Below are 27824 nucleotides of genomic sequence, written 5' to 3'. Positions count from 1 at the left end.
GCCTGGAACGCCGAGAGCATGGCGGTCGCGGGCGCAAAGCGGCGCGCGGTTGCGGCCCCGGCGGCGGCAGCGACAGAGGAGGAGCGGCAGGCGCGGGAGAAGATGCTGGAGGCGCGGCGCGGGGACGGCGCGGACCCGGAGGGCGAAGGCGTGACCCTGCAGCGCAATATCACACTGCTCAACGGTGTGGCCATCATCGTGGGCACCATCATCGGCTCGGGCATCTTCGTGACGCCCACTGGCGTGCTCAAGGAAGCGGGCTCGCCCGGACTGTCGCTCGTGGTGTGGGCCGTGTGCGGCGTCTTCTCCATCGTGGGCGCGCTCTGCTACGCGGAGTTGGGCACCACCATCTCCAAGTCAGGCGGCGACTACGCCTACATGCTGGAAGTCTACGGCTCGCTGCCCGCCTTCCTCAAGCTCTGGATCGAGCTGCTCATCATTCGTCCCTCCTCACAGTACATCGTGGCGCTGGTGTTCGCCACATACCTGCTCAAGCCGGTCTTCCCTACTTGTCCGGTGCCCGAGGAGGCTGCCAAGCTCGTGGCCTGCCTGTGCGTGCGTAAGTAGGGGTCCGGGCTGGGGCGTGGCGTGGCAGGCTTGAGTCAAGGTCCCTGTGTTTACAGCTGGACAACACCCATCCCAGCATCTCTCCATCTGTCCATCCCTGGACCACCTCGGCAGTTCGAGGCTTAAGTCACAGATTCCAGAGCCCACGTGTGTTTCTTTAATCCATTCATAGTGAGGCAGCCCTCGCGAGACCTCAGTGGGTGGGTCCCGTTTCTGTCTCCGCGGCGGGCATCCCACTTCCCGACCTGAATCCGTAAGATGCGAAGAGGTCTACCCTGTCTCGAGCACAGCACCACTAGCACAGGGAGCAATACTCCCTGCCTCTAGCACAGCACCACGTGGAGTGGCTGAGAATCCAGTTTCCTGTTTCACCTTCAATTTCTGACTGGTTGCTAAGAGGGAAATTGCTGTTTTTTTTAAAAAATCACCTACGTTCTTAAAACCGGCCAATCAGGAATTAGTGCACGGGCTGACTCATAAGAAAACAGTAGTAATAAAATTGTGTGGTAGTGATGGCTGCTTGCTCATTGGGATGAGAAGGAGAATCCTGTAAAGGCTGCCTGTCATTAAGGACTGAAACTTGGCTGCAGACAGTCTGTGTGGGTGGGCTTTGGGACCCCAAGATGTGCCAGGTAACAGCTGTTGAGTGTAGCCCTTACGGGACTCATAGGTCAAGACAATTGATTTCTGCTTTCTAAAACAGTTGTGAGTTTTCAGGATGGGAGAAAATGATTGTTTAAAGCAAATGCCACATGATTTGGTCTAGAGAAACCTGGAAATTGTGCTACTTTCAAAGTTACAGATGGGTTCGGGCAGCTAAGACAGATTTCTGTTTCTTTAGGAGCTGCGTTGACAGTGCACACAGAGGATGATGGGGTAGCAGGGCGAAATTTAGCGTCTTGGGTTGTGAGCCATGAAAGTAGGGAGCTGCTGTTAACTGGAGCCGCTGCTGGACCCGGTGCCTATTTTGGCTTTGGCTGTGAGAGTGTCTCTTATCAGTCACAGCCCTCGGGTGTGCCCTTAAATTCTGGGACCACCCACTCGACTATGTAGGGCTGGTCGCAGACTGACTGTATGATGACCTGTAAGGTCTCCTTCTGTTTGCTTGGTTCATGTATAAAAATGGTCAAAGCCACAGTTGGTCTGTAGCGGGCTGGCCAGGGAAAGCCTGGCCTCATAGGGGACAGTGATTTACTGCACTTGCCTACTCAGAATTTTAATTGCCCAGTTCTCCTTATTGATGGGAATTACTTGGCCTTTAGGCCACATAGGGAATGTCACGGGTACCGTTAAAGTTTGTTTGTGTGGTTTTGAGACAGGCTCTTGCTATGCAGCCCTGGCTGGTCTGCACCTCGCCTGTGCCGCCCAAGTACAGGGAGCATGTGCACCCATGCCAGGATGGCGTAGCTATCCTTAAAGAGCCCACACTCTGGTCAAGAGTTCTGGAAAGCAGCTTTCTGACTTCTGCGGGTGCTAGTGACATATGGGAAGCAGTGCTTGCCCACAGGAGGCGGTAAGCAGGGGGGTGGGGGGGGGGCTCGCAAATGTCCTTTGTTTTAAAATTTGTTTCCAATGTTTTATTTATTTTGCACACTGGTTGAGGTCAGAGGTCACTTATGAGTGTTAGATCTCTCCTTCCACCATGTGAGTCACAGGGATGGAACTCAGATCTTCCTGTTTGGCAGCAAGTTCCTTTGTCCACTGAGCCATGGATGTCTTCTTTCTTGAGAAAAAGAAAAGTGGTAACACTAATGTGTAATTGTGAGAGTCAGACATGAGATTCACGCTCCTGCCACCTGACAGCTAATTGGTAAAGTCCCGGTTGGATCTCAGTGGACATCTGTTTTAAAACCTTTAGGAGACGAGGCATGTATCAGCTCTTCAGGAAGACTTCCAACAAGCTTAGCCGCATTTGGGGCTTCCAGGATTTTGAGACCGGGCCAGCAGGTGTCACAGAATCTGCCGCAGGTCATGCTCTCACTGACTCTTGTGACGCAGAGGCTTTGGGGCTGTTTGTTTGTTTTAAATTAAAAATATGTGTATGAGTGCTTTGCCTGAATGTGTGTCTGTGACCCTGTGGAGGCCGGAGTCAGCCACTGGAGTTACAGACGGTTGTGAGCTACTGTGTGGGTGCTGAGGTTTGAACCTTGGTCCTCTGGAGGAGCGTCCAGAACCCTTAACCACTGATGTCTCTCCAGTCCCATGATACAGGGTTTTAAAAATGCCGTAAGGAGCCTTTTTACAGTCTTTTGTGGTTGCTGTATGTAGAGCCTGCTGTAAGTTCTTGAAACGACACACCCTGGCCCAAGTTCTGAGTGTCAGGGTGAGATCTGTCCATCTTTCTGCTTGTGTGGTCATCAGTGGGCAGGTGGCACGTGCAGACACAGTTCTGTTTCTCTGAGCCACAGGGCTGTATGCCACTGCCTTCTAGTTGGAACGAGAGAGGGGGGTATATTTTGGTACCATCAAGGCAAGCTTCCACAGGAGAACCTAGTCTGTACCTACTTGAAAGAGGCAGAATCCAGAAAGGGAGCTCGGTTGTCCAGTCAGGAGGACCCCAGGAGGCACATGATGTCTTAAGGAGCTTCAAAGCCTCTGAAGGCCTGGGTGCTGGCTGTCAAAGGATTATCCTTCAAGGAGGGAGTTTCAGTGTGTTAGCAAATGCCCTGTTCTTTCTCGAGGGCACTTCTGGGGAACATAGTGTTCCCTGGCTTCTGCGCCTTGAGAAAGGCCCCAAGGAAGCAGAGAGTCAGGTTTTACGGCAGAGGCCTGGTTTCTGTGGGCTGAGGTTTCTGGAGTCCCGTGTGCTCATCTCCACAAGTTTCCTTCACCCAGTTAGGACTGGATTGGGAAATAACTTGGCCTGCACCTGGAATGAACCCCCTGGTAGTGAAGGTGGATGCCATCTACCTCACAGCAAGTCTGGATCCCTCCCTGGAACATCAGACCTGATGCAGCTGGTCCCCTGGAGGGAGCCTTTCCTAAGGATTAGAAGACTTGCTTTCTTTGCACATTGTTCTGGACAGCATGGGCCGGTATGAGTGAGGCCCAAGGTATGTGGCTTGGCTTTTGTTTTCTGTTTTTGAGACTAAACTTCTCTGTGTAGTCCTGGCTGCTCTAAAACTTACTTTGTAGAGCAGGCTGGTCTTGAACTCATAGATCCATTTGCCTTTGCCTCCAGAGTGTTGGGATTAAAGGCACATACATGCTTGTCCTTGTCTCAGTGAAGTTGAGTAGCATGGATGGTGTTAGGTTGACTTAAGGCCCAGTGTTTTAGGCAGGTTTCTACTACTGTGATAAACACCATGACCAACAGCAAACTTGGGAAAGCGTTTTACTTCATCTTGTAGTCCATCATCCAGAGCAGTCAGGGCAGGAACTTGGAGGCAGGAGCTGCTGCAGAGGCTGTGGAGGAGCACTGCTCACCAGTTCCTCATGGGGCATCCGGGATGACCCGCCCACCCGTGGTGGCACTACCCACAGTGAGGTGAGCCCCCAACATGAGCCATTCATCTGGAAAATGCATGTTTTTTCAATTAAGAGTTCCTCTACCCACATGACTCTAGCTTGTGTCAAATTGACATAGAAATGACCCAGGAAGGGGTGGGGAGATGGGAGTGGGGTAGGGAAAGGGATAACATACATAAATATCTAATAAAAGAAAAAAAAAAACAAAATAACAAAAAATCAACCCAGGACACTCAGTGCCTGGATTTGTCTTGTTACAGAATCTTGCAGACTAGAGCTGAGATTCTGTCTGAGCTGGGATTTATCTAATCTCACAGGGCCATGGCTGTCTGTGCTGAGGTGCACAGAAATGTAGCAGCCCAGGCTCTGGGTGGTGACCAGCGCCATCAGTGTCACCTCTCCAGACTTGTGAGTGTGTAGGAGGAGGCCGGCTGACCAGCCTAAAACACTAAAGGAAGGTGTGCATCCTATCTTGAGTGGAGAACGGGGGCCCTGCCTGCTAAAGGTTGGTCTCAGGTGGCTGAGGACTCTCTGCTCTACCTCTCAGGAGAGGGAGGGGCTAGCTGGTGTGGGCTCCTCAGTGCCAGGGAACTCACCCCACTGTGCTCTACACGCAATAAATCCAGCAGTCGTAGACATTCTTAACTGGCATGTGCCTGGAGACCTGTGGCCTGAAAGAGTCCCTCCCAGTATCAGATCAGGAGCATTGCATTTCTGATCTGAGGAAGGACTCTCTAAACCTCCACCTATAACTATAAAATGGGGATCCATCCAGTTTGGGTGTTGGTGGGGACCTTTATTTAGCAGATAGCACGGAGTGGATCACGTAGGATATGTGTCATCTTCTGTACTCCACCTGGTGGACCCGCTCCCTCTTACCAAAGGGCAGCCCCACAGCTCACTTCTGCCTGAAGAAGAGACTGGAAGGAGGGGGAAGGAAATGGAACAGTGCTCGCTGTCTCCCCTCTTCTGAAGTGTAGGTGTCGGGTACAAGCTGTGGACAGGGTCTCCATGAAGACTTGTAGACCCCTGCTTGGCTCTGCCTGAGTTTCTGATGGCCATTGCCTGGCCAAGCTCTGCTGACCTGAAGGTCAGTGGGTCAGCTGAGTAGCCACTAGAGAAGATGGGGAGATCAGGGCAGGTGTGTGTGGCTTTTTTGTGCCTTCTCTTCAATCCACCTGCAGGTTTCTACCCCTGGGCTGCCTCTGCTATAGGCCTCAGGCCTCCACAGGAGTAGTTGGAGTTTCTGGGCACTGGTGTTGCTATGGCCCTAGTGTCTGTAACCTTGAGCTCAGGACAGCTTTGTAATTAGCACTGAACTTGGCTTTTCCAGCTAGACATGAAAGCACATACCCACAGAGCAGACGACACCCAGTCACAGGACCTGGGGCCCCAGACATGAGTAGTTCACACAGAACCTTTGACTAAGGCAGCTGGGAAATATGGCAAGCATGTAAAGTATTTCTAACCCTTTTTTTTTTCAGCAGGGGTGGGTGGTGGACAAGGATTGTAGCCGCTGGGTAATCCATAGCATGCCCGGGATCTCTGTCCAGAAATGGTGGTTGGTGACCATAGTGACCACACAGCCACAGTCTCAGGCCCTGAGACTCAGGTGGGGGCGAGGACCTTGAGAGCATTGGTGTGGTCTCTGCATATTCCCGTGTTACACAGCAAGGGAAACAGACAGGAGTGGACTGGGTAGCAAGTGCTAGGGCATGTGGTGGCTTGGTCACTTCATCCAGGAATCTGGTCAGCTAGGGTAGGGACTCAGGCTGCTCAGGTCATCATCATTTAGATTCCAGAGGAAGGGCTCCTCCCTGGATGGGGTTTGTAGGGAGCTGTCCAGTCACCCTTTTATCTTCCTGCCACAATCACCACTGAGTGAGCTTTAGATGGGCAGCTCCATCTGTCCATCTGTCCACCTCTGGGACATTACAGGGGTGCAGCAAAACTTGGGGAGCAACAGACTCAGCACCCCTAGCCAGCATGACTGGTCCCAGAGCCTGTGGATTGCTGTCTGAGGAGCTGCCCCAAGAACAGCCCTCCCTGTTCAACGCCTTGTCTATTCTGCCTGAAACCAGTCTTTCACACCAGCCTCTGGCACACTCCCTAGACACATTTGTTCCTTCCGCAGCCCTTGTCATTTAGCAGTGTTCTGAACTGTTGTTTTCTCCAGTGGCCAGCCACATCACATCTGTGTGTCATGGAGAGACTGGGAGCCTGAGATATCTCATCTCTGAGCGCCAGCCGTCAGACCAGCCCTTGGCTGGACACTTTTCTGTGCCGTGCCCACACTTCCCCTTTGCCAGGATATGCTGCTATGTAAAGAATTAGCAGGATTTCCCATCCCACTTCTGGAGCCTGGTGTGTGCAACCTGATCCACACTGAGTCACCCTAACCTTGGGGCTGGCCAGCGTATGTCATTGCTGAGACCTTATGGGGCAGCAGCTGCTTGTAAGTCAGTAAGGGGCCTGCCTCCAGCTTACATTTCTCATCACGCCACCAGGAGTGGAAGGATCCAGAGTCTTTACTAGGTTCCCTTGGACCTCTTTAGCCTGGGTTGTGTGGAAGGATTCAAGGCCACAAAGATGGCCTGAGCCAGCTCTTGACTCTGTCTCTTGAGCTTTGAGCCCCCCAGGGCAGGGTGGGTTGATGGTTCACACCACACTGGGTATGGTAGAAGCTGCAGGGTGCACACCCGGCTAGGGGAGCATCTTCCTGAAGTTGCTATACACTGGTGTCCTGAGTTGTTAGGCCTAGTCTGCTGGCTACTCTCTAATCCCAGGGATTCCTGGCTTTTCTCACTGCACCTGCAGGACCTGGTTGAGATCGAGAGGCCTTGGAGTCTGTTACTAACAGCTATGTGCCACTAAACCTGCCCCCCCCCCACACACACATACAGGTTGTGCACTGGTGAATCTTAAATGCACCCCATTCAGCAAGTTTATTGTAGTGTTTGCTAAGATGTGTTGTCCACACTTCAGATTCTCTGGAAAGTATTTGCCTCTCCCCACATACAGCCAGTCGACTCTAATGCTGCCTTAGGGACATCAGAGTTAGTCTCCTGGCTGGCTGGGGACCTAGAGATTTCGGTGCCCTCCTTCCCTGGGAACTGCTGTATGGTGGAGCAAGTCTCACCTGCTCTCCACAGCTCCACTGATGAGAGAATTGTGCCATATGTGCCTATGTGGGAGTCTGCACTTAGCTGGTGATGAGGAACCCTCACCACTCTCCCAGACTTTCATTCCTTTGCAAACAAAGCCCCTGGCTGGGGTTTAAGCCAATGTTGGTAGTGGCTCTGTAGAGTGGGAGCAGAGACTTAGAGGTGTCAGATGTGGGGGGGGAAGGGGGGTATGTGTAAGGGGGCAAGGCAGCTTTTTGGAGTTACCAGGAACCCTTGGGATCTCTGTCTTCAGGGAACTTGCTTCAGAAGTCTTAAGATGTCATTTGGGGTGGGTGTTTTTTTTTTTTTTTTTAGATTTGTGTATTTATTTCGTGTATATGAATACACTGCAGCTGTCTTTGGACACACCAGAAGAGGGGGTTGTGAGCCACCATGTGGTTGCTGGGAGTTGAACTCAGGACCTCTGGAAGAGCAGTCAGTGCTTTTAACTTCTAAGCCATCTCTCTAGCCCTGGTGTTTGAGCTTGTTAAGCTGATGGTTTTTGGCCTGTTGAAAGGATATGTCGGGTCTATTTGAACAGTCACTGACACCTGCACCCCTGGAACTGTCTGTGGCTTAACGTCTATGAGGTCTGAGTCCCACCCCACACTGAGAGAAAGATCATGGAGAAGCAATATAGACCTGAGCCTGAGGATTGGGCACCATAGGACTTTAAAGATACCAGGTCTGGTAGTACGTGCCTGAGTTCAAAGCCAGTGTGGTCTATAGAGCAAGTTCTGGGACAGCTAGGGTTACACAAAGAAACTATGTCTTGAATTTAAAAATAACAACAATAAAAAAAAAAAGGAAAATTCCATAGCAGTAATGTTCCTTGTGAAGACTTAGGGATAGGCCAGGATTCTTGGTCCATCAGAGTGACATCCTATGCTAGGACTGGATTACACCCTGCGGGTTTCCTGACCTGTGTGGCCACATGCATTCTCAGGAGCCCAGAAAAAGGGATTCTAGAGAAGTCACCCATTGTATCTGAGTGGGCAACCTGTGCTGGTGGCCCCAACATGTGGAAGCTTGCTGACCTTAGAGGCTCAGCTCTCTTTGACTTGTCTGAGTGAGAGTGCCAGTGATTGGGGGGGGGTATCAGCACCTGGGGAGTCAGGTTAGGGTGAGTACTGGGGTGACTGGCCACTGGACATTCCCACCTGGTAATTGCAAGGCAGACCTTGAACCTGTACAGAGGCTCACTGGAGCTCTTTTGGGCTCTACCTGCAAGACTTGAGTGGGGAACTAGAAACTCTTTAAGGACTTTAAGGAGTCGGGAAATACTGCTGATGTAGAAGTCCTGGGTCCATCAGTGGGATTGCTCACTAGTCTCAGGTCCCTGTGTGTGCTGACAGACCCAATTCAGATGGAGCCAGGATCACCGAGACAGTCCCAGGTCTGAGCTCAGGCCTTCGTCTGGTTGCTGGGCCAGAGATAGATGCACCCTAGGGGACCAGCCCAGCCATGCTTCCTGGAACCAATAAAGCACTAGCTACTTTCTTTACCCTGCCCCAGGATCCCTGGGAGACTTGGTACTGGGAGAGTATAGGCAGGACAGCTGCATGAGTTTCTACCATCTGCCCATTGTAGTGAGGCAGCCATATTTGCTTTAGGGAAGAGATTCTGGTGCCTGATGCCTGCTCAGCCATGGGGCAGGTGGTGTCAGGGTGAGCCTAGGGCTTCTTCCATGGCTGGAGCACCGTGTTTTGCTGACCCAGCCAGACAGTAAAGGGTCTCTTCAGCACTCTGTAAAGTGTGAACTGGGGAGCCCTGTGGTCAGCCAAGTGGCCCCGAGTGTCCCCAAGCAGCTAGCTAGGGATGGAAACTAACCTTTCGAAGTTATTAGGCCTGTGGGCTGAGGGCCCGACCTGCACAACTATCTGCACCCAGTATGCAACACTGGGCTTTATCTCACGGGCCAGCTGTTGCTACTAGCCATTGCAGCCCCATTTATCTACTGGTGTCATGTGGGGAACCCCCGGAAGGACCAGCTTTCACTTCCTACGCTGTGGCCAGACTTATCCCCTTGTCACGGGGCTGCGTAGGAACAGGGGGTCACAGCACAATCCTACTGCCTTTGTCTTTGGAAAGAGTGGTAAGGTGGCAGATTGGGCAGGGAGCTGAGGTTCCTTCCGGTCAGTCTTCTGACCTCCTCCCATGACAGTGTCTCGAAGGCCAGAAGCCCTGGACCCAGATGAATTCATTCATTTATTTCAGATTGTTTGGTTTTGAAACTGGGGCTGTGGGGGATAATAATCCCTTGTCTGCTGTTCCTGCATCAGTGAGCATTACCGGTTCACCACCTGCTCTGGGTTGTTTAAGAGACATGAAAGTATAGAAGTCTCTTTTGTTCTGTCTTATTCTAATGTCAGAGGAGAAGGCAGCAGCTAGGAAGAAGTTCAGCCCCGACTGCCAAGGCCGGTGCTGGCCCTCCTTTGTCTACTTGGCCTGGAGTCTGGGCTCAGGCCTGTTTTTGACCAGGGACAGGGTGGGTGTTGGAGTAGCAGAGGGGCCCACTGGGACAGTGAGGATAGTGGTTCAGTACACTGCTCCCTTCCTTAGAGGTTCAGAGGGACACCTCAGCAAAGGCACATTTCCTGAAGCCCAGGGCTGTATCATTCTTTCCCTTCGGAGTCCAGAAACCAGAGACCACAGCTGCCAAGGCTGAGGCAGTTTGCTTTGGGCTTAGCCACACCCCTCCTGCCGGCTCACCCCAGCCAAATGGGATCTGACTAGTGATGCAATCTGCCAGCCTCTTGCATCCAGAAGCTGGTGTGTGGGGAGGCGGGATCAAAAGAGGCTTGGCTGCTTGAGTTTCTTATCATTGCACCCATAAAGAAATGTAGGACTGTCTCAGGAAAGCTGTCAGATTGGTGGCTTGTGGGGAAAGGGACAGAGGCTGATGGGGTAGCAGCTCAAAGAGGGCCATCCCACAGTCTCCTTACTCCTTTACTCTAGGAGACATGGGAGTTTTCAAGCAAGTTCTGCAGCAGCAGCTGCTGCTACACAGGCAGGGGAGCTTTCTCTGAGTATAGTCACAGCCGTGGTACATCAGCCAACACCCGGAGCTATAAAGAGAGGTGACTCAATGCAAATGAGCACTCTGACTTCCTGGAGGTAAAGCACTGCTTTAGCCTCCATCCCCCCTGTACCAGAGACTCTGTTTCCTTCCACCTGAAGTTGGCTGTGTCCAGATAACTAATGTAGATTCCTGTCTTTGTGGTTTATTCCCCAAACTGCAAAATTACATATAATTAGTCTGGCTGGGGAGAATGCTGCCTGGCATCTGTGAGGCCTGAGTCGGCACAGCTTTTGTGGGAGTTGCTCATTAGGAAAGCAATGAGCTTCTTTCTCCCTCTACATTCTGGACAAGTCAGGATTCTGGTAGACTGGGGCCTCTCAGGCTGCATGCTGTACCGGTTAATGTTTGACTAAGGCAAGTCGGGAACCTCTCCCTCCCCCAGAACTGGGTGCAGAGGCTCTTTAGCTCTCTTGGGGTCGGGGCTGAGGAAGCTGGGGGCTCTGGTATGGGGGCCCAGCAGCTACCAAAGTGTAGAGCGAGGTAGGTGTGCTCACTGTACAGTATTGAAACCCAGTTCCTCTCTCCACAGACAGACTCTTGCCAAGGTCTCGGGGTTCCTTAGGGAATCAGGCAGCCCTGTCTTAATCACTTGCCTGCAGCCCTGCCTTCACAATGTGTGGGTCCAGTTACTCGGGTGTCTACAAAATATTACCTGTGCTTTTATGTTCACTATACGCTGGTTAAGTGGCAGTGCAATGGGACATGTTTCTGTTTTGTCATGCCCCAAGCCCACTTGGAGCAGCATATGAGAACACCTGTTCCCTTCAGTTCCCACCTGCAGCAGTGTGTGAGAACACCTGTTCTCTTCAGTTCCCACCTGCAGCCTATGCCCACCTTGCCCCATTGTTCTTCTCTTGTACCAGATTCATAGGCAAGATGCCTCTTTTGCCTGCCGTTACCAACCCCGTGGAAGATTGTCTGAGGAGAGGTCACCTGTCAGCTTACAGTGCTGTGCTCAGCCCTAGCGTGTGCTGTCCCAGGATTGAGGCCATCCTCCAGGCTGTTTGAATTTCACTCGAGTCAGTCTGCACTTCCACAAAGCAGATACACAGAGGCAACAGCAGATGAAGGGGTTCTAATGGGGAGTCCCTAAGGAGGCCAAGACCACTGAGACACAAGGAAGCCTTAACCGGGCGTGGTGACACATGTCTAATCCCAATACAAAAGAACTCAGAATGCTCCAGAGTTTGATACCAGTGGAGCTACACAGTGAAACCCTGTCTCACGAAGGCCTTGTGGTGCAGGCTTGAAATCCTGACACTCAGAAGGCTTTGACAGGAGGAGCTTGAGTTTGAGCCCAGCCTGGGCTACATAGTGAGACCATGTCTATAAAAAAATTTACTGCAGCTATCCAGGGCAGCCAGGGTCAAGCTCTTTGAAGAATTGGCATTTCTAACCTTTGACCCTGGCCCCAGAGAATCAGCTAGCCTTATCAAAACAAGTCCCAGAAAGTCAGAGCCCATGGGGTGGCAGGCAGCGCTTTGCCTCTGTGGGATCCCAGCCAGCACCTGACCTTCTCTGTGCCCCGACCCTGGACTGGATTGCCTGCCCTGTGGGGACTCACATGTTGCTCTCTCTCTGTCCTTCTCCACAGTGCTACTCACGGCCGTGAACTGCTACAGTGTGAAGGCTGCCACCCGTGTGCAGGATGCCTTCGCGGCTGCCAAGCTGCTGGCCCTGGCCCTCATCATCTTGCTTGGCTTCATCCAGATGGGAAGGGATATGGGACAAGGTGAGCTCGTCAGCATGTGGTACCTTCTGCTGTGGTGAGGACTGCCTGCTCCCTCCCCTGGAACTCTGAGTTGGCCCCAGGGAAAGCTGAATGGTACAAGAAACTGAATCCCGGAGAGCTTATACTAAACCTTAAGCTTTGTCCCGAGTTGGTGCTCAGGCTTCTTGGGAGTCCCAAGTGTCTGTCCATCTATGCAGAAGATGGGGGTTGGAGCTCCTATCTGACAGGGCCTCACCCACCACAGTGCCCCTCTCTCTGCTTTGTAGACAGCATGTCCCTTGTGTGAGGTGCTCTTCTGGGTCTGAGCATTCTTGAGATGAGTATGGGATTCTTAGGCCTCTGGCCCTTGGCCAGAAGTTTCTTGGTGTTTCTTGGCCAGTAGTGATTCTCACTTGCCAATTCTCATGCATGTGTCCAGGTATCAGGCCTGGGAGATGGGAGCATGATGTCAGCAGGTATAAAAGCAAGGCAAGTCTCTTGTCACCCCATCACTCAGCCCCCCTCCCCGCCCCCTGGCATGAGGAGCATCAGCTTCAAACCTTACCTGGACTTTGGTCACATATTGTATGGGTTTGGGGAGGTCATCTGCACCTCAGTCTCTTTCTTTGGCTGCCTTGTGAGGCTGCTGGGAGCAGGGAAAGGGAGGCATGTACACACAAGGTGTATGCTCTGTGTAATCCGCACACCATGTGTGATGCTCTGACAGCTGCCTGCCAATCCTAATACACACAGGCAATCAGGTCTGCCTTCCACCCGTCATGGGCTGCACTGAAGTGGAGGCTCTGCCGCTCAGGTCTAGCCCAGGCCCCGTCAGCAGTTCGTTCTTTGCATTTATTTCAGTCCCTGTAGTGGCCCAGATGAAGAATGGGTAGGAGCTGGCTGAGCGCCTGTCTGAGAGTTGTGGATAGTGCTACTGCTCCCGCGGAGAGCTTAGGCTGAGCCAGAACACAGCAGCAGCCCAGTGCTCAGCATCAGTTACCAGGAACTGCAGAGGAAGCCCCTGGTCCTGGTGTTGCTCTGGGGCAGAGGCAGCAGGGACCTAATTCTTCATTTCATAAATGAGAGCAGACCCAACATAGAGCTGGGCTTTGGCTGGGGTCTGCCTCCCTTTCTGACCGTTCTGTATGTATGAGTTCCAAATGCCTAGGTAGAGGAGACGATGAACTTCCCTTCCATGGGGCAGTCCCTACTGTCTCCTTACATGCCAATCTCTGGACCATGCTAAGGCCCCTGACTAGACTGAGTGGATATGAATGAGGTGGTCGTACGTTGTCTACCAGTGATACAGTCCAGCTGCTTCTGTCTTCCCTCCTCTGTGGAGCCTCACTCAACAGACTTGAGCCAGGCTAGGAACAAGAATACACAACTGCTTGGGGAAGCCTGAGGTGTGGGGCCTGCCCTCCTGCAGGAGTGGGCACTGTCTGCAAAAACTCTGCATCCTCCCTGTGGTCCTATCCATCGGAACAGTGTTCATATGTGACTGGAACCATTTGCCACTGTGCTTGAGGCGATGGCAATCGTGGAACATGGCCTGATGGTGCTTCCAGAGCTGGGGCCAGTCCTTCAAGAATGTCTGTCAGGGATTGACCACAGGTCTGTGAACTGCCCACCTGAAATGCAGCAGCAGAGCAGCCTGAGGCCTTTGCTATTTGCCTCCTAGGAGCCTTCCTGGAGTTCTAAAGGGCTCCATCCAGCACCTTCCAGATGCTCTGGTAGGCAAGGCCTCAGACACAGAAGTAGTGGCCAGCTGCCAAGGAAGGACTTGAGCTGAGCGTCACCTGTATATTTCAGGGAGTGGTCCAGATCTTTCTTTTGGGCAGAGGAGATCATATTCTGTGCTCACAGCCCGTCACACGGCAAAGCATGTGGCTAGAGGTAGAAGCGCTGACAAGGACCTTATTTGGCTGCCTTGCTGAGATGTGGTGAATCTAGTACCAGAACTTGTGTTAATAAAAACAAACTCAAGTAGGGGACAGCAGAGCTTTTGTCGAGCTTGAATGCACAATGTGTTTATAATTCCGGTGGTTGTGGCAAGCACGCCCTACGCCCCTGGCAGTTCCTTTCTGAGCTCCAGGACTCTGCAGTGGCAGCAACATTCCTGTGTGGGTTGGGAGGGGGGTTGTCTGTTACCCTGATGAACGCCTTGACTTGTGAAGGACCCAGTGTGGGAATGCTGGCCCCTCTCTCCAGGGCACTTGCCCACTCTCACTTCCCTTTGGGCATAGAATCCTTAGAGGACTGTGGTGATCACCAGGTCCTTGAAGGCAGAGCTCCGGTCATGTGCATGAGCTTACTTTAATGTGGGTCTGGGAACATGGTGTCCATTTCCACATGACTCAGAGCAGCTTCCTCATTGGCCACCCCAGTCCTCAGGTGACCCTGCTGCCCAAGGCTGTTTTTGCATCAGGGAAGGTGATGAACCTGTGATCATCACTCGCTCTACACTGCTAGCCTTCCACAGAAAGAGATTCTAAGAGGTCCCAAGGCCATCGCAGGTTGTAATGGTTGTAGATGATAGTGTCCCATATGCCTTCTCCTTTCCTCCCACATTGACTGCCCAAGAGAGGGCTTTCATGGCTGACACCATCCGTACAATGCAAGGCAGTCTTCATTAGCCTGAACTTCAGTGAATGGTCAGCCGCTCTGCTCTGCCAGGAATCGTGGAAGGAAGACATGCCACCACATATGCTGTGTGGGCCAACAGCTACAAGTGGACTCCTCAGTATGTTAGCTATGTCCTCTGTCAGTAGGTGACAGTGACCCACACTTGGCTCAAGAGACTAGGCCTGTCCCATGTTTCATCAGCTTCAAAACGATATTCATTTGTCTCTTATTGAGGTGTCAGTGTCCTAGGATCCTGTAGCTCATAGGCAGGGCCAGGTCCTACTGTAACCACCGTGGGCTTAGGCACAGTGCAGAGCTGCAGGGCTGCACTAGAGCGCTGAGGGCAGGCTGCTTGTTGCAGCGTGCTATGGGGAAGGCTGGTAGACAAGATCTGGAATGGCAGGTAAGGTAGCCTCAGCAGTGCTCTTAGAGTTCAGGTGTGAGAGTGGCCAGTTCATTTGTAGCTCCTTCTGTGTTCTCATTGGGCAGGGAGTCATCCTCTGGGGTCTCCTCGCACAAGAACACTGTGTATCTTGTGGTGCAAGAGCCTCATCTGAGGACCCCATCACTTCCCTTAGGGACTCTCTGTCTATATGCGAATGTACTGGAGCCAGGGCTGTAGTAGGATCAGCAGCCTGGAGCCTCCAAAGCCATTCCAGGGAAGCTTAGAGACATGTTGGGGCAGGAGGATGTCAACTCTTCATCTACTTATAGAGCTGTCTTTGGAGGGGTGCTCCAGCCTAGCCTCAACTCCACTGGGGGACTTAGGGTGTGGATTATTATAGCCTAGCATCTCAAGTGTCAGTCATACTCGGACTGGCTGTACATTGTGCCCAGTGGCTCTACACAGTCCCTTAGGATAGATGCCAAGCGTGGTCAGTCCTCCACACGGGTGCCTTGTGCCATGGTTACAGGAGTGCCCCTCCTGGAACCCCCAGAGCAGCAGGCCACATGGCCTCCATCTTCTTGTGGCCACCTCATCTGTTTTCTGTGTCTGACTAGGATCTTTGTTGGGTCTGGAGCCCATTAATTCACACTTGTGCCACTTGGCAGTGTTTCATCTGCAAAAGCTACCTTTATAGATAAATGTGTCTGCAGGAAACTGGCAGGCCACAGTTAACTGAGAAGCATGTAGCCCCGGAGCCTGGAAAACAGAAAGAAGACTCGGTGCAGCGCTGTCCCTGGGTTGAGATTGGCTGTAGGGGTACCATAGGTTGGGTGAGATACCCACAGGACCACAGGTTTCTCTTGTTTACCAGCTCTCCTGGGGCTCTGGCCTTTTTCAGGACAGAGCAGCCTTGGGCCTCTGTAAGGAAGTTCAAATCTGTGTTCATTCCCAGCACACATGGCCTCAGCATTTGTGTGTGCCTTACCAGGCATCTGCCAGGGAAGGACAGGAAGGCAGGCAGGGCACTTCAGCTTCAGGGGCTCAGAGCAAGGGCAGCGGTGCTCTGAAGGCCATAGCATATTGGAATTGTCTGGTCCCAGCCGGCCTGTGCCATTCACTCTGTAAGGAAGGTTGCCCTGTGTCTGCCATTGTTAGTTAGTGAGCTCTCACCTAGTCTATTGTCCAGTGCCTGAAGCCGTGTGGCACACACAGGTCATGCCTGACAGAATGGGCCTGGGAATGTCAGCTTTGGGCCTGGCGTAGGTCATGCTGTGCACACTGAGCAGCATCTCTGGTCTTTGCCACCCCACTACTTACCCCACCCTTGCCTGAATTTGTGACAGCCCCGAGGTTAAGGTGAAGCAATTGCACCTAAATTCCAGGCTTGCCCCTCAACCAGGCACCAGGGAGCTGGAGCTAGCTGCCTCGTATAGATCAGACTGGTGGGTATGGCTGTTCCCTCAAACCCTCAAGCCAGTAAGGTAAAGCTGCTGTCAAAGGGTGACAGGACACTGTGGGGTCACTATGAGTCAGACCAGCCTGGGAACCATGTGCCAGGCTCTGCTGCAGCCCAGGCTGAAGCCATAAGTCCTGACACATAGCTGGACTTTAGTCCTCACCTCCATCCTCTGGGAAAGGCTGAGGTCGATTTGAGATGGGTACTCTGGTCCAAACCCTGAGTCCCTGGCAGAGAACCGTCTGCTGTGGGATTGAACCAGCCCTCCTGCCACCCCCCATACCCCTCAGGCTGGATAGAAAGCAGGCAGCCTGCCCACTGTGCAGACTTCACACTCTGGGTGTTGTTTCTCTGTGCACCCCGATATCACTGTCCTCCAGAGGTCTCCTGCACTAAGATCCCCAAAGGATAGTCCCAGCCTCGTGTGTTCCTGGGAATAGCGCCACCGAGATTCTCAAGCCGGCGTCTTGTCAGAGCAGCTGCTGTTCTTTCAGGCGTGCTCCAGGACATGAGGCAGAGCAGCAACGTGCTACTCTGCCAGGTACTTGGCTCCATCATCATGGGTGACAGCTGCACTCACTTCGTGAACCAAGCCTGGTGTTGTCAACAGGACAGGGCAAACACCAAAGTGTTGTTTGATCATATCATATCATATCATATCAGCCTCAGGACTGATCATATCTCCTTCTGACTTGGAAAAACCTCACACTGTCCCAAGCTTGTGTTCTGTTTTCAGCTAGACTGTGGTCATGTTGCAGAGTAGTTATGGACTCCAGGCTAAAGCTGTCTCTGTTGACTTAGGGTGGGTTCTGGTCACTATTCATTGGTATTCATTATTCATCCCCATCCCTTAAAGGGTCCCAGCACGTTGGAGTATCAGCTTTGATTCTCACAGAGCCTGACAGATCCTCATGTACTGCCTTGGCTTGGTCTGTGCCTCGGTTTCCCAACTTATGGGAGAAGTGCTACCCAGAGCAGAGATGGGTGGGTTAGGCCCTATGCACGGAAAGGCTCTCTTTGCTCCAAAACATTCCATTGCAGGGTATGAGGGGAGTGCCTCGTGTTGTGGGAGGCTCCACCAAAGCGCTTCTGAAGGTGCCCTGTCCTGAGCTGTTCTGCACTGCTCACCACAAGCCGGCTTCTGACTATCCTGTGACCAGGACCTAAACAGATGGGCATGTGGGTAAAAGACCAGGCCTAACTTGAGGTGGGTGGGGAGCCCAGGACATCCTTAGGTCAGGCTTTGGAGCAAAATCACAGGACATTCCAAACATGCAGAAGACTGTACTGGCCCAGGCTTCCTTCTTAGTCAGATCCTGGCACAGAGCTGAAAGACATTCTGTGGAGACCTCCATTACAGGGTCCTTTGTTGACTTTGACCCAGGAGTATGAATCAGGCAGGCCTGGCTCCAGGGTAGCTGGCCTGACGATGTCTTAAGCAGACCTGGCCAGGCCTTGTGTTGCCTTAGTAGCCACAACTAGAAACAGTTCGCTTCCGGGGGATGACACTGCACCTCTAGTTTCAAGGCACCTTAATCCTGTTGGTCCCACAGACAGGCAACCTGGGTCTGTGGAGAACTTACCACCCATCTTGCTGGTGCCCAGATAGCTCGTTTCCAGTCTAGCATCTGTAAGCATCAGACTTTTACAAGGCTGATGAAATGGGCCATTCCACAGATAAGGTAACCAAGCCTCAGAAAGGGCATCCTAACAGCCCAATGACTACCCTTAGACTTTACTCCAGTAGCCACCAACTCCAGAACACAACAAAAGAACACTGCCTGGAGTGTGGGCTGTGTGGTCATCTGAGTGGTGGACACAAGCAGTGGCCTCTGCTCCAAGCAGGGTGTCAGTTCACCCTGTCCTCATCCTTGGGTGTATTTGCTCACACACTTGGGGTGGCACAGGTTGGCCTGAATTCCTCTCACTTAATTCCTAGCAGCCCTGTACCAGAGTCTCCTGAGCTTCATAGCAAGGGGCCAAGGTGTTGAGCCAAATCTCCATGTAGCTGAAGGTTAATGGGACTGCCTGGACGCCACATATGAGCATTTAACCCTGTGTCAGCAGGGGCCCTAGGACTGATCCTTCCCAGCCAAGACCTGTCCTCAGTCTGCAGAGGTCTCGTGGGATTCTAGGCAGGCCATAATCCTCTAAGTGGCCAGGGAATGTAGGGGGCAGGTGGTCAGATGGCGGCTTCCTTCAGTGTGCAGTAAACGCCTGCATCCCCGGCTTCTGTTTGTTACAGTAACACTCCAGAACTTGTCATGTGACCTCTGTCCAGGTCCTCTAACCAGTTTTGTTCTCTTTAATGCATTGTAGGCGATATGTCCAACCTGCACCAGAAGTTGTCCTTTGAAGGCACCAATCTGGACGTGGGGAACATTGTGTTGGCATTGTACAGTGGCCTCTTTGCCTACGGAGGATGGTAGGTTCTGGGACGTCTGAGTCCCTTGGCCTGGGAACACATGGTGCTGATGTACTCAGAAGAATCTCAGTGCTCTGACCAAACAGGGCTGACTCAAGTGGGTAAAACAGAACACAAGGAACATCTTGAAGAGCTGCAAGGGCTCCTACAGGGCACGACTTTTATGAAGCAGGCAGGCAGAGATGGGTCCTATTCCTGTCTGAAGCTCTGCTTTTAGGACAGGTGCACAGAAAGAGACTTGGGATGGAGCCACACAGAGTGGGTTAACGGGACGGGCTGTGTGCTCGCCTCACACTGCCCAGCTGCTGTCAACAGTGAGATTCCTGGGAGACCCACAGAGGATTCTTCTGTCCCCTAGTGTCTTAGTTTGAGTTCTGCAGCTGTTAGAGAGACACCATGATCAAGGCAATTCTTAGGAAAGAAAGTGTTTGATTGGGAGCTTACAGTTTCAGAGGGTTAGTCCATTATCATCATGGTAGGGAGTGTGGCCGTGTTCTTGGTGCTGAGGCAGTAGCTGAGAGATTTACATCCTGATCTGTAAGTAGGCAGAGACACGCAGGGCCTCTTGTGGGCTTTTGAAACTTCAAAGCCCACCCTAGTGGCTTGGGATTTAGCATGCAAATATATGAGCCTAACGGGTTGATCTCATTCAAATGCCACACCTACCCAGAGCAGTCCAGGGTTCTGTTTGCATGGATATTTCCCCCCAGTGACTGTGTATACAATATAATGACACACTCTTGCCTGCTTTCTAGGAACTATCTGAATTTTGTCACGGAGGAGATGATCAACCCCTACAGGTATGTACAGAACCGGCAGAGACATATTTCATTTTTGTCGTAATGTAACAGGGATAAACCACACACTGTAGGAGCCTGTTGATGAGTCCAGCCTGTGTCTGTAGAAGGCTGTGTCAGGGGCCAGGGGCCTGCAGTGAAGATGTCGTAGGGATCGGGTTGGGTCTAGGCCAGAGAGGGGCAGCTGTGGCTCTTGGCCCTGGACAGCAGCTGGAGGGGACTTGTCTAGGGTGTGCGGCTCATTGGTAAGACCATGGGTGCTCACACTGCGGTCTTGGGCCTCTTCAGCCCTCAGCCACCAAAAAGATGCTCGGTATGTGAGTACGGTAGTGTGAGCTGTGCTTTAGCTGAGTCCGGTGGGTGTATCAAGCCATGTGCATTGCCATTGTTTGCCCAAGAAGTGAGGCCCAGACTTGGAGCCCCTTTTAGAGGGTAAGGAGCTTGGCTCCTCTCCCCAGGGTCTGGCCCTAAGTCCTGGGTCACACGTGTCTCTGCCCGTCTTCCTAGGAACCTCCCCCTGGCCATTATCATCTCCTTGCCCATTGTTACGCTGGTCTATGTGCTGACGAACCTGGCCTACTTCACTACCCTGTCTACCAACCAGATGCTGACATCGGAAGCTGTGGCTGTGGTAAGACTCTGCCCGTCAGCTTCTCATAGGCCCAAGAGCCTGGGATTGATTGCCACCCCAGACCTGTGCCCAAGCCTGGGGAGTCTAGTGCTCATCATTGGTGCCCACTAAAGGGACCACACAGGTCTTTTATTTACTTAAGTGTTGACTCTAAGTTCATGGTTTATAAATGCCCGTCACACTAGGCCCTTGACAGATGTGAAACAGCCATCAGTAAGGGAGCCCTGCTAAAGATTTACCCTGTATCCCATGGTAAAGGGTTAGTGCACCATATGACTCGGGGATGACCTGCTGTGAGACCCTAACTCTGAAAAATGGCCACACATTGTAGAAGCCTGAGATTAAGGGCTGAGTCACTGAGCTAAGCTGCCCCAGGGGCCAGAATTGAGGTCCTGCCTGAGCACTCACCCTGCGTTGTGTCTATCCAGGATTTTGGGAACTACCACCTGGGAGTCATGTCCTGGATCATTCCTGTCTTTGTGGGCTTGTCCTGCTTCGGCTCTGTCAATGGGTCTCTGTTCACATCCTCAAGGTAAGTGCTTGACAGCACTTGGAAGAAATCCTGCTGTGTCACAAGCTTGAAAGCTGTCTGCTGATTCATCATAGGCAGCTGGTGTTAAACACTTGGATGGCCTAGGAACAGGGGGACTGTTCTGACCCTCTATTTAGATCATATCATGGGGGACTAGAAGTGAGGTGCAGCCCCAGGTTTCTGTCCTGGTTAGCAGCACAAGAGGTCAAGGACTTTGAAGGACCTGTGCTGGTACAAAGGCTAAGTCCCTCCCAGTGTAGCTGACAACCCTCCCTAGCTGCAGGTATCTCCCATCTATGTCTGGGTGGTGGGGCCAGGGCTGATTGCCCACTGCTCCATCCACAGACTGTTCTTCGTGGGATCCAGGGAGGGCCACCTGCCTTCTGTCCTCTCCATGATCCACCCACAGCTCCTGACACCTGTGCCATCACTGGTGTTCACGGTGAGTCTACCACGTGGTCCTGCCTGTTCTGTCCTCACCACTCAGGGCTCTGTGTCGTTGCCCAGAGCAATATGTAGTTGGGAACTGTGTATAGCACATGGCTGCCAGGATGCACGGACTGCAATGCAGCCCAGACTTTAAGTTCAGAACCCTGTGTGGTTATCTAAAGTGATAACTCAGTCATCAAGTGAAGAAACAAAACCCCTGCCCAGCAGGAATAGCTGCTCAGACAATGTGCCTGCTCCGGCCATGCCAGTTTGCCCTGTCATGCCTGTGCTGTGCTAATGGCCTCAGCACACAAGTTGGCCTGAGCTGTTGTCTGTGCCCGTGTGTGGAGTTGAGTTAGTTCTCCTGCTGTGTGACAAAATGGTCACCTTGACCCCAGAAAGCCTAAACAAGGGTCATTTATTGCCTCACACTTCCTGAGTCAGGAATTTGGGGTTCCTCAGGAAGCATAGTCAGCATCACTTTGAGCTTTTACTAGTGGCGTGGTGTGTAGTACACACTGTGCTTTGTTAGAAGGGTCCCCCAATGGATATTTTGGTCACTTCTGGCACTGGAGAGGCCACAGGAGGTGCTAAGTAAGTGCAGATTCCTCACTGTTCCCACCGCCCCTCCCTTTGTATCCTAAGACCTCACACATGGTCATAGCAGTCACTTCTTAAAGCAAGGGTAAGCTGATGTGCTCAGCCAGACACTCACCGGTGGAGCGGCAGGCTGCTGTCCAGTGGCCCCCAGCGCCCTCCTGCATCAGCACAGCCCTACCAGGCTCACCTGGCTCTGTCTTTGGTTTCAGTGTGTCATGACGCTGATGTACGCCTTCTCCAGGGACATCTTCTCCATCATCAACTTCTTCAGCTTCTTCAACTGGCTGTGTGTGGCCTTGGCCATCATCGGCATGATGTGGCTCCGCTTCAAGAAACCTGAGCTGGAGCGGCCCATCAAGGTGAGTGCTGGGCAGTCCCTAGGTCTCATTCTCAGAGGCAAGACCTACATCCAAGGACGGTCCTACCCTGTTCTTTCTCCATCTCTTCTTGGAAAACAAGGGAGCCTGTCCCCTCTTGTCCCCTTCTGCTTGAGTACCACATAAAGGGTACCTTGAAGGCTGATCTGCTGGGGTCAGAGCAAGTGTCAGAGTTATCCCAGGACATCTGACTTATGGTGGCTGGTGGTCGCTGGCAGCTTGTTAGCCAGTATGTTCTTCTTGGGCACAGGCTGACCCGGTCACACCTTCTTCCTGCCTGTACTCAGTGGTCTCCACCAATAACAAGGAACATGGTGACCAGTTAGTGCTAGACCCCAACCATGCTGGCTTGTAGCACTTAGTCCTCCAGGTTGTGGGGCAGAGGTCAGACCGCCCTCAGCTGGTCCATAGAAAGCTCTTGGATAACCTGTGGGCTTCATCCCCGGGACCCATGGTTAGAGTCTATTCCACTGAGGCTCTTCCCCACAGTGGGAGTCCATTTTTAAGACAGTGGGATTCTGGACAGCAGTCTGGCCTGAGCCCAGCTCTGCCAGAGGCCTGTCCGCTTGGCTAGTTGCAGGCTGTGGCTTCGGGATGAGCATTTATATACACAAAGGGTCCTCTGAGAAGGCAGGATTCCTTGTTTGTTGTTGGTGGGTAGCCAGGGTTTTCCCAGAAAGGTCAACCTGCCACTCCTCCTCTAGGCAGCCATAGGCGGGTTCTCCAGCCAGGGTTTCCATGTCTGATGTGGGCGCTGCAGAGCCTACCTCTGCTGCCCTGTGGAAGCCTTAAGAAAAACCAGGCTGGCTGTTTTCATTTCTGTCTATACAGGGTCAGTTTTTGGTACTTAGAAGGTCAGCACTGAGTACTGAAGTCAGAGTAAGATTGAACAGGACAAGGCTTCTGCCCTTTCCGGGCCCGTGATAGTTCAAGGCAGGTAAGGCGGGCAGATGGAGGCAGTTGAAGGCAAAGGCCCAAGGTCTAGGGAGGTGTGTCCAGGCAGGTCTGAAAGAGAAGATGATGATTTGAGGCCACAGGGCAGTAGATAGGAGCTTTCCACTGTGTCCACGGGCCGTGGGCTTGTGGGGAAGAAGACCCTGGTGGCCTACATGTCTCCATTCTGTCCCAGGTCAATCTGGCCCTCCCCGTGTTCTTCATCCTGGCCTGTCTCTTCCTCATTGCTGTGTCGTTCTGGAAGACACCCATAGAGTGTGGCATTGGCTTCGCCATCATCCTCAGCGGGCTGCCTGTCTACTTCTTTGGTGTCTGGTGGAAGAACAAGCCCAAGTGGATCCTGCAGGCCATCTGTAAGTGTGCATGGCACTGCCTGTACCAGCCAGGGCGGGAGTAACGGGGGCGAGGAGTCGTCAGTCTTCCATGCACAGCTTCTCTTAATCCTGCTGGACCTCGGGCTTTGTGGTGCTAGCCAAGGGTTTGCACACCAGTGTAGTGTGGGCTGGCACTGAGAGCACCGAGGACACAGGGAGCGGTTATGGGAGCCACCCTAGCTGGTCTCAGCAGGTGTTCTGTGACCAGCTGCCTTTGCCAACTGGCAGAGCCTCACTACTGGCCACTAGATTAGACACGGTGGCCTGACAAGAGATAGAGCCTGGAAAAGTTGTGTGAGGCACCCAGGTCAGGCTGATTCCGGCTGGCTTAGGACCTTTGTTCACCATGTCCAGCCCCGGTCGCTTGAAATTTCAAAAGGGCTAAATGGGCTGTGAGGGTGGTGGGACAGGAGGAGCTGGCCTGCAGCTCACACCTGTCCTCTCCCTACAGTCTCTGTGACAGTGCTCTGCCAGAAGCTGATGCAGGTGGTTCCTCAGGAGACTTAGCCACACGTCCCGGGCGCCGTAGGGAGAGTGCACTAGAAAACTCACCTTCGGAAAAGCAGCATCCAGGCCTGTCATCCCCACAGCTCCAGTGAGCACCACCAACTATCTAACACCATCCGCTGTTACTCAAAGGCCAGGTGTCCACAGTGGCTGCAAAAGGAAACTGGTACGAATCTGGTCCCAGGAGGTGACTGTTCATGCATACATGGCACCCAATGTGAGGTGTGCTGTGACCTGAGGCCTGGTCTTTCTGACTTTCTGGGGACTGCCACATCTGGGCTTTCCCTATGATTTCTTTTGTTTTGTTTTTGTAGCGTGCATTTGGGTCAAGTTTACACTACCAAGATGATTATTTTTTGACAAAACAGGGTAGCAAAGAGCAGGAGATGATGTGGCCTAACAGTCCGGCTCTGAGTGGGCACTGCTGACCATAGCTCCTCTCCAGGGGCTGTCGTTCAGTAGCACAGTGTGGCTTATGGGGACCACATCACTGTCACCAGGTCAAAAGAACTACTGCAACTCGGATGTCACCTTCTCCACTGTGAACTTGGGCTGACAGATGAACGACACATAAACTAGACTGAATTTTAGTTTTCTGGGGTCCTAGAGCTGGAGTCCCCAACCTTACTCATGAGGCAGAGCTCTGTGGGCCATTTGTTACATTGTAAACATAGAGCTCAGGCCTTGCCACCCTGAAGTCTTGGTGATTCTTCTTCCCCTGCCCCCAAGTGAAAGATCTCTACAGCCATAACCCTAATAGTACCGGGCTGCCAACTGTCAACTGCAGGGTCCTGTACTTGTGCACACAGGCTGGCTCTGCGCCATGCAAGGGGCAGCACTCTGGTTCTTACAGACAGCACTCCTGACCTGCTCCAGCTCTCCTAGAACCAGAACCATGAGCCTCCCACCCACACACCTCTGTCCTCCTCCACAGTTCCTGAGACTGCTAGCAGCTCTCTGTCAAGTGACCCCCATTCCCTTTCAGCCCCCATGGCCACTGTTCAGAAGAATAGGCATCAGGCACCCCTCTGCTCTCCGCCACCTGTGTGGCGTGACCACTCCAGCTCTCTGAGTATGAAAGCTACTGTCCCTCCTGTGTGGAGCCCTTCTGCAGGATTCATTCTCAGTCTGTTCCGAGGGAGACAGTGGAGTCCAGCCAGCACATCTGATGAAGCAGCTGATCTGCTTGGAAGGACTTGAAGATATAAGAATCCCTTGCTGGCCCCTGCCATGGCCTCAGATCCTGCTCTCCCTGAAGGGGGTGTCAACTGGAGTGGCTACTATGCAGCTCTTACAAAAAGTGGTGACTTACCACTAGCCACCCTGACGTCCCCTCTATGCTTCTGGGATTCCCATTGTTGGGAGTGGGGAGGCAGAGGTCAAGGTCAGAGTGCCTCTTGAAGGCTCTTCCAGAGATGTGAACTGGGACCTCTTCCCTGGAAATCAGGGTAGGGTCCCAGTTCCATCCTGGGGTGTGTCCTCAGACACAGCCTAAGTTCAAAGGGCAGGGATTCTTGGGCCATGCTCATGGTGCTGACTCAGGCCCTCTGAGAAGGCCCTGTCATTCCTATTTCTTATGTTCTGAGGACACCCATCTGTAGGTTTTTGTTTTTAAATCAAGCCCCAACCACAGCCATTTCGCCCAGTGCTTTGTATTTTGGTTTTACCCTAAAGGACACCCCTGTCTGGCCCTTTCAGTGGCCAGTGTCTGAGTGGTGTACAAGGCTGTGTTCCCACTACACTGGGTCCATCTTGTCTGTCACCTGAATTAGTGCCACAGTGTGGTTGTAATGTCTTTTACTATTGTATTAATGGCTAGCCTGTTACATTAGACTGGGGGGTGGGGTGCAGGGGTCTGCTGTTTTGTGAGGCTTTTCGTTTGGGGGGGGCGTAATTTTGTTTTTTTAAAAAGCTATTGAAATTCTAAGCTTCTAACTGTGTTTTGTGTTCTGTGTTCAATGCCAAATTCCCTGTGCCGGAACCATCTTTTCTCACAGCCCAGCCCTGTCTCACAGCCGTACACATTCCTCTGCACACTACCCCCTGAGGGTGACAAGGCTGGAGGGAAGCCAGGGGGGCAGGGACACACTAAGGTCACAAGAGGGAGAGAGTTCCTGGAGGCCTCCAGGAGGGAGGGGCTTGGCCTAGAGGTACTGGTAGGTTCATTGTGAGGCTAATTGCGCTGTGAGCACTATCTCTGGAGGGGGTAGGCTGGAGGAAAGGGGCCCAGCAGGAAGTTTAGTGAATCCAGGCCCTCCCCCCCACACACACATACCCATCTTGGGACTGGTCAGGCTTGGAGCCTAGGCTCCGCCTTTGAGGCCTAACTCTGTCCTGGAACTTCTCCTGGCTCCTATCTTCCAAGTCACACATACTAGTCAAGGGGCTGGGTGCTGACCAGCCATCGGTTTCCAAGTGTCACCCTCAGGACAGAGTAGCTATGAAGAAGGTGTGTGCAAACCTAGAAACATTGGGTCCTCCTGAAGCTACAGGACCCTGGGGCCTTCTGGGATCTTAGTAGGACACTCAAGCAGTTTGGGAACTGTCCAGGAGAGGTACCCGAAAACTTGGCCACTCTGAGACGAGCTGCTCTCTGGCCCGCCTGCTACATACATACAGTGCCACCCCCTTGCCTGTTAGAAGACTATGGGCAGCTATGTCCACAGGCAAATGAAATGGTGGCTCATACTGTCCTTCCCTGTTGGTAAAGGTAGAAACTAAGCTGTCTGAAGTCAACTCCGTTAGAGCCCTCCTCAAGCTGGGAAGGCCGCATGTCTTTGTGGGTCATAGACACAAACACTCCCTACCTTTTATTAGCACCCCATCTCTGCTCCAACACCCCACCCCCACACCCCACATGGTCCAGTTGTGCTACCTATACAGGGCTCACTAGTCAGCTAAGTCATAGGCAATGGCAGGGCTTCCAAGTGATTTTGTCCCTATGTCCCCTTGAGCTGAGACAGGTGCTCTGCAAGTTCCCACAGTGCTGCCAGCCCACTGCCCTCTGGCACCGAGGACACCCACACTGAGCTGGCAGCTCTGTATCTAAAGAAGGGAAGGGAATCATCTTCCTCGAATTAGCCGCGGATTTCTCCACCTTCTGTTGACCTCCACCTACTTAACCGTAACCCTTGTGTCTTACTTGAACCCCATCTTTGTTATACCCCAAGTGCGAACTGCCACTTGACCCACACCAAGCTGGGCACTAGCCTCAGTTTAACTGTTACCAACAGTTAATGAGCCAGACATGGAAACTGAGGCATCCAGAATAGACAGGACAGAGCCAGTAGGCATGGTCTTTAAGAAACCACACACTTTCCTCCATAAACACCCCAGCAGCACTACCGACTTGCCCGGCAGGCCTCTGGTCTCAGGAGCTCATGGGAAGGATAAAGCATAAGGAGCCAGAGCCACAGTTGGTAGCTCTGGGTTGAACAGCTTTCAGGGGACCCTAGGGACCAGCTCAGCTGGAGACTGGAGAGCCATCTTTTTTCCAGGTATTAAGCAGGTGGTTGGGGATTTGTAAAGAGCTCGAATCTGAAAAGTTGAGGGAAGGGGGTGGGGTCTTGCAGTGCTGGGACAGGGAGCCCTGCTTCACCATCTCAAGAAAATGATAAAGGAGAGAATTGGACCAGAAGGACCCTAAAAATGGGCGACCCTCTGAAGAGAGAAGCAGTAGATAGAGCAGACGTTCTGACAGGCCGGCCAAACTCTGACAGGTTTGGTTGCAGGTGGGT

General features: G+C 52.6%; 1 protein-coding gene across 1 annotated transcript; it reads left to right on the top strand.

Annotated features, from left to right (window-relative positions):
- On the top strand, positions 1-25897 carry SLC7A5 (solute carrier family 7 member 5). The gene is made up of 10 exons (XM_080936874.1): positions 1-559; positions 11876-12013; positions 18781-18886; positions 19642-19686; positions 20191-20314; positions 20743-20846; positions 21192-21288; positions 22085-22234; positions 23382-23559; positions 24032-25897. Exons 1-10 carry the CDS (start codon positions 19-21, stop codon positions 24085-24087), a joined length of 1539 nt encoding a protein of 512 aa, XP_080793000.1. The 5' UTR covers positions 1-18; the 3' UTR covers positions 24088-25897.
- The last annotated feature ends 1927 nt before the right edge of the window (positions 25898-27824 follow it).

The sequence above is a fragment of the Micromys minutus genome (assembly GCF_963924665.1).
Source record: "Micromys minutus genome assembly, chromosome: 24".
In the NCBI taxonomy this organism is placed as follows: Eukaryota; Metazoa; Chordata; class Mammalia; order Rodentia; family Muridae; genus Micromys; species Micromys minutus.
The sequence above is the reverse complement of the archived record's forward strand: the minus strand, read 5'-3'. Positions and strand labels throughout refer to the sequence as shown.

What these genes read in the sequence shown, in the direction of transcription:
- SLC7A5 (XM_080936874.1), top strand. Translation starts at nt 19, where the DNA reads ATGGCGGTCGCGGGCGCAAAGCGGCGCGCGGTTGCGGCCCCGGCGGCG. An exon ending in GAGATGATCAACCCCTACAG is followed by an intron (nt 19,687 to 20,190) that starts GTATGTACAGAA and finishes CCGTCTTCCTAG; the next exon opens with GAACCTCCCCCTGGCCATTA. An exon ending in AGCTGGAGCGGCCCATCAAG is followed by an intron (nt 22,235 to 23,381) that starts GTGAGTGCTGGG and finishes ATTCTGTCCCAG; the next exon opens with GTCAATCTGGCCCTCCCCGT.